This window comes from Syngnathus floridae, chromosome 17 (assembly GCF_059516105.1).
Source record: "Syngnathus floridae isolate MCC-2025c chromosome 17, RoL_Sflo_1.0, whole genome shotgun sequence".
Lineage (NCBI taxonomy): Eukaryota > Metazoa > Chordata > Actinopteri > Syngnathiformes > Syngnathidae > Syngnathus > Syngnathus floridae.
In genome coordinates, this window is record NC_142429.1 from 6,423,333 (window position 1) to 6,434,437 (window position 11,105).

General features: G+C 48.0%; 1 protein-coding gene across 1 annotated transcript; it reads right to left on the minus strand.

Moving 5' to 3' along the window:
- Nucleotides 1–10,707, minus strand: c1ql1l2 (complement component 1, q subcomponent-like 1-like 2). Its single transcript, XM_088358852.1, has 2 exons — nucleotides 9,652–10,707; nucleotides 1–1,257 (listed from the first exon to the last, which is right to left on the minus strand). The coding sequence occupies exons 1-2, from the start codon at nucleotides 10,258–10,260 to the stop codon at nucleotides 1,078–1,080; spliced, it is 789 nt and encodes a 262-aa protein (XP_088214978.1). The 5' UTR covers nucleotides 10,261–10,707; the 3' UTR covers nucleotides 1–1,077.
- Between the last annotated feature and the right edge of the window lie 398 nt (nucleotides 10,708–11,105).

The window sequence follows — 11,105 nt, forward strand, 5'->3', positions numbered from 1 at the left end:
TCAAAAAAATCCCATTTATTATTTAAATGTATTCAACAATTCCAAAAGATAAGATAGACAAACATGTCAGAATTCATTTACAAGCTTTTTTTTTTTCCCTTCTTCTTGTCCTCATCATATCTGTTGCACAATCTCATCATGGGCTTGCTAAATAAAATATCATTGGCTGTAGCACAAAGGAAAACGACCGCCGAGAAGAGCATGGAGCTATGACGCACCGCATGCTGACATACACGCACTCCCGAAACAAGCGGTCCGATCCTCCCGGGGGGCGAGCGGGTCGGGCTGCCGTGCTGACTAAATATTAACACACGTGTGTGTCTGCTAATGAATGGAGGGCAATGGGTGAGGCTCCTTCACGTTTGCTCTTTAGCTACGGATCTGCTTTTGCTTGCTAAGCAGAACTAAAACATCTAGAAGACACTTTGATGAACCCCGATAGCAGCAGCCGGACGTGGCCGAGGGTGCGGTCGATATAGAGGAGTCGTTTTCCATACAGTGCTAAATGTTATTGGATTAACACAGAAGTCACCTGCCACTTCCATAACAACATCTCTCTTCACAAAGGGGACAAGGATATTATTTTATTATCTTTTTTAATTATTATTTCCGTCAATCAGTGCAGGTTATTATGCATCGCTACCAAATAAAAACACAATCTAAGGTTTAAATTGCACGCAACGACACTACGGATTTCAGTCAAGTTAGCTGTGGAGAGAAGAGGTGTGACGGACGGACGGCTTGCGTTGTGCGATGGGGGGAATAGAGGGATGAGGGAAAGGAGAGGATGAGACGCTGTTAGCGAGGAGCTTCCGACACATTGGCGCTTGGAAAGTACCCGCCCGGCCGGCCTCAAGTGCCCCCCCAACTGTCCCTACTGGCATCTCCCGCTGTCCCCTCTGCCAGTGTGTCCAGGCCTCGGCCACAGCGCCCGGAGAAAGTCCGTGATGATGGAGAGAAGAACAGGGGGAAATTAGAAGGCCTTGAACACACATCCTCTCCACCCCACAACTCTTTCCTTCAGTCCAGCTGGACTGTCTTTTTTTTTTTTCTTTTTTTTTCTGTCGGGACGTGCGCTCAATCGGCGTAGAGGATGAAGCCCGAGAAGGTGCTATACTTGTTGTTGTTGCCGCCGTGTGCTTTGCCGCCGTCCAGCTTGATGTAGACCTCGTCCCCGGCGTCTAGGTGGAGGATCACGCTGTTGGAGGCGTAGTCGTAGTTCTGGTCCGCGTCTTGGGCGATGGCGCTGGCCCGAACCTGGGAGGACAAACAGAGGAATTCATATGTACAGATTAGGAATGGTCAACTGGAAGCTGCAAAAAAAAAAATGCTTAGTAAGCATATCTGATGGACGTGGATGGAAGTGAAGCTTGCCTTCTCTGCCTCTTGCGAGATTTCACCAAGTAGTTGGCTGGTTATAGTTTTGCAATCTTTGGCTTGGTGCAATTATCATTGATCTCCTAACAAGTAGAAGTGCATCAAGCCAGTTAAGAGGGATAGAATTGAACCAGAAGATCGTTATTTTCTCAATGGGGGTGGGGGGGGGGACAAACGCAAGCCCACTGTACATCCCTGAAAGTCGGCGCCAGTTAAATCAGCCCATTAGTCACTTAGTCAGGCCAGCCAGGTCGAATCAAAATCAATGGCTTTCTTGCATCCGCCGTATTTTCTCGTGGCTCATTATCAGCTCTCCGAAGACGGCGTTGCCGTGGCGGCGTGACTTTAAATCACAGCATTTCAAGCTGTTGTCAGACGGCACTGAGGATGGCCGATAATTACTCTCTTTCGAGGAGGCAGCCATATTGATGAATGTGAGGGAAAGGGATGGAGTTACTCCACGTGAGTCTCTTGACCTTTGGAATGTGTTCTTTCAATTTCATTTTTTAAACTTCAGTCAGTAGCGCCAAGAAAAGACAAAAAAAAGAGAGAAAAGAACTCGAGGGTCCGACTGGGTCACAAAAAACACCCAAAATTTCTGCCAGCACTCTGCTAAAAAGCATTTACGTGTTCAGGTGACATATCTGTTTTGGGAGCCGGTGCTGGCAAAAGCAGGTGTGGGGGGGGTGAGTGCGAAAGGATGCGTTGCACAAATGATAAAAGCTTCTGCTTGACTGTCAAGTGCTTATTAAAACTTAATGTCTTCTTTCAAATTCAGCTTTTAGGCCATCACAAGAAATAAGCACAGTTGAGGATGAAAATTAAAAAAAAAAAAAAAAAAAAAAACTCACCGTTATCAATCACATAAAATAGTTTGAGAGTTTCGATGGCCCATCATTTGTCGCCGGCGCTGTCTATATAAAATGTTGTACTTTACTTTTGTCTGTTTACTCGTCTGATTAAATCGGGCACAGCTCATATCGTTGCGCAAACAGAAGCGCGAGATCTTGCAACGTCTGCGGCCAGCCCCTATTATTAATAAGCCGCCATGTGTCCCTCGCCATGCAAAGTCAACAGCGGATTTTTATAGAGTTGAACCCCCCCCCCTCCGCCGATGACGACTTGTTAGGATTTGTCAGTTAAAATTGACTCTTTAGGTGATTATAAACTTCTTTGGGAAAATTGCCTGTTTTTGACAGTAGAAGGTGGCATCAAATTAAAATGGCCGACTTCCTGTTTAATAATGATCCATGGATTCTCAAGACCATTTTGTGAATTCGGTCATAATATCTAGCAGGGCCATTTTCTTTATAATAATACGTTCGGCCATTTTGTCACTTGCTGTCGACTGAAAATGACATCACAGGATTCAGGTAACAACCAATGACGGCTCATCATTGGTCGTTACCTGCCGGTTGCCGGATTTTCAAAATGAGGGCCTCCCTGGCGTCGACACGCACGGCCAAATTTTCCCCGACGGCACTCTTATGTATATTTACTTCTGTCTCCCCGCTCGACATCTTTTTATCTCGCCTCAATGGGCTAAAACTTGTTCCCGGGAATAATGATCAGGAAGGCGCCTTGTTAAAGAGACGGGGACAAAGCGAGGCCGAGTGGCGGCGCGTGACCTTGACGCCGCGTACGGCGAGCGACTTTGACAAGGCAAACAGAGCGTGAGCCCGCGAGGCTGGCAAACGAGGTGTCAGCCCATGTTGTCGTCGCCGGCGCGTCGGCATCCGTCAACATGATGCCTTTGATTGAATATTCGCTGTGCGCTCGGCCTTAATAGATAATGCATGCCACGCGTTTCTTTCGCTGTAAAGGCACTTATCAATAATGACTGTTTGTGTGAAGCGAGGGGGGGCGGGGGTTTATGGGTCATCTTGCAGTACAGTTAGTTTTAACAAATCTCTAATTATGACAATTTGAGGTTTGTGGATAGGAGGGAGCCCTTCTGATGTGAACGTTTGACAGGGTGGAAGGGGCTGATTTTACGAGAGAGGCTTTGTCGGCGTGACAAGGACGCGGCCCCCCAGGCGTGTCCGACGGCACTTTGTTGACTTGATGTCGATGCTCCATTTTGGCTCGGCGACTCTATTGGTCCTCCTTAAATCAAAGCGCACCGTTGCCTAATTGTGTTTGAACGTTGCGGTCGTCAGCTGCATGCTTAATAGCGCCGCACGCACGCACACACAACGGCGAAGAAGCCCACACTCAAATGAGTCACAATTCAAAAGCCGTGTCGAGTATTCCGCCTTTACAATGATGCCGTGCTCATTTCATTAGAAAGCGAATGACATCACAAATCACGTTAAGTACAGTCGCTTATATCAAAGCTCGGATGGGTGATTGTTTACGCAAACATAATTTTTACTGTTCATTTTAAATTATTAATAGATTTCTTCACAGGGGAGCTATTGTAACTTGCTCCATTAACATGTTCTAGTCTCGCAAGACAATCTAATGAGGTCCAATATATGAGTTGCTATTCTAATATTTTATTTACTGAATGTATACTGCAGTAGCTCGACTTTTACCGAATTTAATTTGTGCTAATTAATCAAATCGATTCGCTATTGGAATTAATTGCATTCACGCTTTTCAAACTCCATAAGCTGTGAAAACATGAAATTGTTGTACGTCTCGAGGCACCCAATTCTGAGAACATTGATTCGTGCTCCCGTGTCGGAAACCTTCCCAAACGTTTCAAGCGTGAAAGCAACTAAAGCCGCCGGGCACGCCGATGGAATCCTGACAACACGGACGCTCATGTCGGGTTTATTCGTCAGACGAGGCCTGATTGAAAACATGACAAGAGGAGAAAAAGCGTTAACGGGAGATTTGCCATCTGTCACCGACAGAGCAGGAGAAGAATTAATTTCGCCAGCTGTCTCGTCTCCGACTGCGGGAGACTGACCGATGTTTACCTGGCCACTTCGTTAGAAGGGCCAGTCCGCCAAAGAGGCGTCAGGAGAGCCTCGTCAGCGGCGGGACGCGAGAGAGGCTGCAACTTTGACCCCGCCGTCCGGTCTGAGCTCCCTCTAGCCCCGCCCTTCGCCCCTCTCGCTCGTCTGACTCATCACTTAATTAGCGAGCCGCACTGTCCGCCTCGAGCGCCCACACCCAAAACGCAACGGTGGCTCTCAGCGGAGTCTAAAAACAGTCAAAGTCGACCTTTTGTTCACTTGGATGACTTTTTCTTTAGCGGCCTTGTGATTAACCCTGCGAGCGCCGGAGAGTAAAGTAAAAATAGAGTAAAAATATACTCCAAACGTGTGGCTAACAACTAGCTGTTATGATGTTCAAAGTCTTTTTTTTTTTTTTAATTAGATAAAACTTTTTCTGCTGGCCTTATTTTAATTTGTTTTGGTCTTTATTACTAGTGCCAGAATAAAACTCTCGGTCATATTGGGTACATCCAAAAAAATAAGAGGTGGGCACATTATGCAGACTGTGAGTCATGTGACGCCACCGACCGACTCGACGCCGCCGACCGACTCGCCGCCTTCCCCGTGGAGGAAGAAACGGATAATTGTGGCTATCGCTGACGACTGAATTCGGGGGATGGCGGCTAAATGTCAGGGGCGTGGGGAGCGATGGCGAGAGAAATGTTTGCATAAGGTAGGCTGGCGGGCACTTGTCTATCTCCCATATGGCCCTCATTATAACCAAGGAGCCTTGTGAGTCAACACAGTCGAATCCTTGACTCACGCAGCCACAGGAGACGCTCCTGTTTTAGCTTTTTTGGCTCTTAATGCATATCCACTACAGGATTCTCATATCCCTGCTAAAATATTCATTTGGAACACACAAACAGCAAAGTTTGTGAAACACAAGATTAAGAGTTGCTGCCTAATGGCTCTTTGAATCCATTCATTGCATATGCGGCGTGCCGCCGAGGTTGGCAGCACGCAAGGTGGGCGCCCGCCGCTGTGCCCAAATTGAAAAATGTTCACTTCGGGTGAAGCAATCCAATAAGTAGTAAGTAATGAGTAATCCAATAAGAGAAATGTTGGCGGGGTAATTTCAGAGTGACAACAGCAAGGTATTTTGGCAGTGAGAACAGCATGGAGGTGAAACTGAGCTATTATTTAATATTTGTAATTTTCTTTTGGGGATCAATCCAACACCTGGTGAATTTTCACTCCTAAGGCTTTGGCCTCTTATGTCTTGCAGGTTGCCAAACTGCTCCCTGCTCGGTTTGAAGTAGACCTTGATGTGACCTCCGTAGAGCTTCCAGACGAGCACCGGATTCTGTTTTTAGAATCTGCACCAGGCTACTTCCGGTTTGGTCACCTAGCAACCAAGCTTGTTCCCTCCCTGGTGGTAAGTGATTTTCAAACTAAGTCCCACCTTAAACATTACAAATGTGTTCTCATCGGCGTGTAAAGGGGAGGGGCCAATGGGGATGTAATAAGACTCTCATCAATATTTAACTAGCTTTGATAGATTTACCAGTTATTAGCAACACGTGTTTGGAGGCTTTGATCAAATCCTCAATTTTTATTTCCTTTCTGATGTTTGCGCACAGCAACATGGCGCCGTCCTGACATTTCCACTTCGTGCCGTACTTCCTGACAATCTTCATTTAACAGCTCTCGTGGCTAATTAGGCCCCAAGCTCTAATGTTCCACTCGACGGAGTGTCAGCGGCGCCGTCCAATTACGGAACGGATGGAGGCCAAAGGTCCGCCCCCGTTGCGGTGCGCCGCGGTTGCATCGCATGTGGGTAGAAATGTCGTAAAAAGACGACATGGACACACACGACTTCTCACGCAAGCGATCAATACTGAGACAAAGGCTCGAGTCTCTCGCTCGCTCTCAAGCCCCGTCTGTCCATTTCAAACAACGTCTTTCTGTTACACTGGCGGGAAGACACACAGAGGCCTCTCAGTACCCATCGGCACCAAGAATAGCAGATCCAAACATTGCCGGAATGCTAAAATCAATCAAGACTTGAGGGTACCCAAAAAAGAGAGAGAAAAAAACTCCCAACATGGTTTCAAAATTTCGTTTTATCATCTGCCGCAAAAACATATGTCAGCCACCTGCATCCAGATGGCTCCCGCATTCGCATTTGGCTTTCACGTATCTGTGTCTCGTTTTTTTTTTTCCTTCACCTGAACGTACAACAAAAGGGGATAAAAGAGGGACCCCCGAAGGAGTAGCTCATTTGTGCCATGCTTCAAAAAAAAGAAATCAAACAGAGCAGGATGCATCACGATGATGCCATTTGTCAGCGTAGTTTTTTTTTTTTTTTTCAGGAAGGGGGTGCACTAAAGGAGAGATGGAGGGCAGCACGCAGTTGGAGTGTGCTTGGGTTGGGGGTGGGCGCACGCGACCACGAGAGGGAGACTGCGGCGATAATTGCGAGGGAAGCGCCATGTGCACGAAGGACGTTGAAGCTTATTAAAGGAGGAGACAGTGATTATTCACTACGGCCCTCCGGAGGGGCCGACGCTCCACTCGTTGCTTTTAATTAAGTCTCAAAGTGTTTTTGAGGAATAATAACAATATTGAGAAAGGGCGGAGGCGGAGAAGTGCAAACACATCCTGGATCTTGCTCACATACCTTTTAATAACATTTAAATTGAGTGGGTGACACAGCCGTGTCTTTTTTTCTTTTTTTTAAATCGTCGTCGCTTCACTATGTTCCCCTCCGGAGCCTTTTTACCCCCGAGTCAAAGCAGAGCATCGATTTAGGATCGCTCGGAAGGTTTGGAGTCAAAGAACGGGCGCCGGAGGAGCCCAAAGATGGCGAGGAGGAAGAGGAGAGGAAATTGGCTCTGCTGAAAATAGATTTGTTTATCTACCAGGAAGCTGGAGAAAAGTTACAGGGACAATGGCGCGATTCTCTCGGATGGCTGAAAGTAAGCTTTTGAACGTTGTGTCGATGTTTGCCACGGCTCGGAAAGTAGTGGGCGCAGCGTTTTGCCGGGGTGAAACGGCGCTGCAGGCCGTGCCAAGCACGCCGCTCCACTGCAGCCCAAAGATGATCAAATAGCGGTACACTACTCTCTCTGACTCTCTCGCTTCTTGTCACCGCACACAGTGCGGCTTTTTTGCTGCCTTAATGAGCCGAGAAAGGTTCTAGTACGGCTCCACCTGGACGCCCAGAGCTCCATTAACTAATCTGGCCCAATGTTTGGAACTAGTCAGGAGCAAGTGTTCAACCATAAAAGCCTCTTGAGCTCACCACCGAAAACCAGACACACAAATGGTGGCGCAACACATGTAGACAGACAATCCTCATAGGCCTATATTTTTTATTTATGTTCATCAGCAGCTTCCTGAATCTCCATATTTGTATTATACTGCCCCCAAGTGTAGTTAAGCATGAAAGGACAGACAAAGACAAACACTTTCTACTTTATTAACATTGTGTAGGCCTCTAGAGACGCACGCAACGTGTGTGTATGTGTAATTTAAGTGCCGCCGCAGCCCCCCCCCCCCTTGGGGAGCTCAATATTGCAGTAACAGAAGGTGTCTTAACTCCAACATATGTTCTTCCTCCCTGATTATATATCAACGCGTTCACGCCCTGGTTGTTAAAAAAAAATCACCATGGAGTGAGACGTTACGCAACCCAGGCCACCACGTTGTGAACTTGACGAGGGTGAAGGAGTTAACCTCTACCTGGCTGCCTTGATAAGCGGGTGGGGGGGGGGTTTCGTGCCGCAGAGTCGGTGGCGCTCGTTAATTCAGTTCCAATTTGCAGATAAAGGCAGCATCTCGAGACCTCGGCAGACCTCCTGCTTTGTTCTAACCGTGTTGAGCAAGTTCTCATGACTCATTTGCATATACAACTTGGATAAAGTTACTTAGAAAGAGTTGCATATTGCACAGGACACAATCATTTTGCGGTTTTGCCTAAGCTTATGACAAAACATCTTTTCCGGCGGGCATATAGACTTTTCGTGAGTGACTGTAAATTATATTTACATTACGGCACACAATGATGCTAAGATACTGCGGTGCTGAGCGTGTGCCACTTTATTAGGTACACCTGCAAGGTCAAATGAGATCGAGTACAAGACTGGCACTGCCAGAAATGTGAGCAATAGCTTGGCTTGACGGGAGGCTCAATTCAAGCGAAAAACCGCAATTAAAAAACACATATTGTACATTTTAATGACCTCAGTGTAAATTAAAAGTAAACATTATTATCTTTGTAAAAGCAATTTTTTTTCAATACAGCTTTTATTGGAGCTTATGAAAATGTCTAGAAGTGGCTAATGAAGAGTTTAAAATGAGCTCAGCTTTAAAAGCTACGCCATCTTATTTCCATAGTGGACTTTTTTGAGGGGGGGGGTTTACGTTGCATTTTATTTGTCCTGTTTGTGCTTCAAAGTGTCTGTTTTTGCAGATTTATTTCGAGTGCATTCAGTGTCACGTCCACCTTTTTTTTTTTTTTTTTAAATTCGCACGGCCACATTTTACGACAGGAGCCTTGACAGAGTGCGAACTGCGCGGCAAACACGCACATTAGTGACCCGAGAGGACCCCTCAAATGAAATTAGTGCCTCGTAAAAGTGATGCATACGAGCCCGAGAATAGCGCACATGGACGACGGATGCCATTTACACGACGTGAGAGGTTTCGATGTACTTAACTTTTTTTTTTTTCTCGGCGTTAATTTTAATTTCCCTGACGCGTAAACCGAAAATAACCTCCTCGTGTTGATCCCAATAAATAAAGTCACAATGAAGGGAGGAAAGGTGTGGATAGGCGCTCTATTGTGTGTGTGTGTGTGTCGGGGGGGGGTGACAATGTCAGGACGCATCATACGTGGGGGGACACAGTTTGCAACCAGTCAACATATTTTTATCTCCGGGCGAGCCGCATGCCACAGATGTGCACTCTGCACGCGACCATGGCAATTATACACTCATGGGACATTTTATTAGGTACACCTGCACACAGCTAATAACATCAGATAAATTATGTTTGTACAAAGATGATCGTGCATTTTTTTTAATATATTGTTTGATTTAGTAGGAGCTGATTATTTAGCTGAGAATATGATTTGCTATCACTCATTTTGACAGTTTTGAAAACTATGAGGAAAAATACAGAATTGCATACGTGATCATGTCAAAATTGTGTTTTTGGTTGCAGGGATGTCTAATTAACCTTAAATAATTATGTCAGTAAAATATTCAGACTAAAATGATTCTTATTTGGAAAGGCAGATAGAGTGCAGCTGTTGTGTTGGAAGAGATGGATGGCTTCAAGAAGGCAAGGCATAGACTCGGACAAAAGTTGAAGCACTCACCTGTCCGTTCTTGCAGAGGTCGGCCCACATGCTGGTGCCGTCGCCTCCTCTCATCAGCACATGATAGATGAAGAAGTACGTGCCCGGAATGCTGCACACAAACTTGCCGGCGATGCCGTCGTAGTTGTTGCCCAGATTGGTGACCACATCGTCAAACTTGAGGATCTCGTAGCCCTCGTGCGGGTTCTTGAGGCCGGCGTAGAAGGCCACCCGAGGAACCGTGCTGTAGGTGGCCGTGCTGATAGCTCCGTTCCCCCCCAGACCCAAAATCCCAGTCCTTCCCTGGTCCGACCTGTCCCCCGGAGGCCCCGCCGGTCCGGGCGGGCCCGGTTCGCCGGGCGGCCCCGGCGGCCCCGGCTTCCCTGGCCTGCCGGGCTTCCCCTGCGGGCCCTGCAGGAGCGTGGAGGGCGGCAGCACGTTGCCGCGGTCGCTCAGCGCCTCCGCCTCCGCTTGCAAGCCGGTGGAGCTGGTGCTGCTGCTCGGGGTTCCCTTGTTCAGGTAGGGGTCGCACACCATCCGACAGGTGCCCAGCATCTCATAGTGGCTGGGGTCCGTCGACACGGAACTGACGAGCACGGGGATGAGTACCACCAGGACCAGGACCAGCATAACCCCCACGGCGGCCGCCACCAGGGTCTTCCTCCCGATGCTGAGTCGGGGAAGGGGCTGAGCGGCCAGCGTGGATCTCCCGGGGGCGGAAATGGTGACCGCTTGGTGTGGGGAGCCTGTCGCCGAGGAAAAGGACCCGCAGATCCTGAGGATGGGCGCGATGGCTGGAGCGGCGGGCGCGCCAGGCAGAGACCCTCATACACTTGGACGGAGCTCCCGGCTGCGCTCGGTCGGTGGCAGCGCACGCACAAACCACTTTGAGGAAGCCGGCGTGGCGCGCACTGAGCCAGACAGTCAGCGCGCACTTCCAAACACTCTCTGACTTGTGAGCGGAAGACAGAAGGATGCGAGAGGGAGTCTGCAGGGATGGAGGGAGGGCGAGAGAGAGAGTGAGAGAGAGAGAGTTGCGGCCACCAGATGTGTGTTGTGTGTGCGGTGAGGTTTTGAAGCTGGATTCTCAGGCTTGGATTCTTATAAGGTGCTAGCAGTGGGTAATAACCGAGTGAGAGACAAGAGTGGCTCCATCCCCTCCCTCCCTTCCTCTCTTCTCTCTCTCTTTCATCACTCACTTCCCCCTTCTTTCTTCAACTCTCACCTCGCTCACCACCTTTCTCTCATTTTTTTTTTTCCCACTTTTGTTGCTTCGTCGTCTCAGCAGCTTCCAGCTTCTAAAAATAAGGAGAGAGCCACACGCGAGAAGAACCTGATGTGATTCCGTGTAAACATGCCACATATTTGTACTTAATAATGTTAATAACGAGACCTGCGGGCAGTTATTAAAGGCCCTCGTGGCCTGTAATTGAAGTTGAACGTGAAGCCGCCTCAAAAGTGGATCGCAAACGAGT

Coding starts and splice junctions, on each gene's coding strand:
- c1ql1l2 (XM_088358852.1), bottom strand. CDS start 10,260: ATGCTGGTCCTGGTCCTGGTGGTACTCATCCCCGTGCTCGTCAGTTCC. Junction 1,258..9,651: donor ACCTCTGCAAGAACGGACAG/GTGAGTGCTTCA, acceptor TTGTCCTCCCAG/GTTCGGGCCAGCGCCATCGC.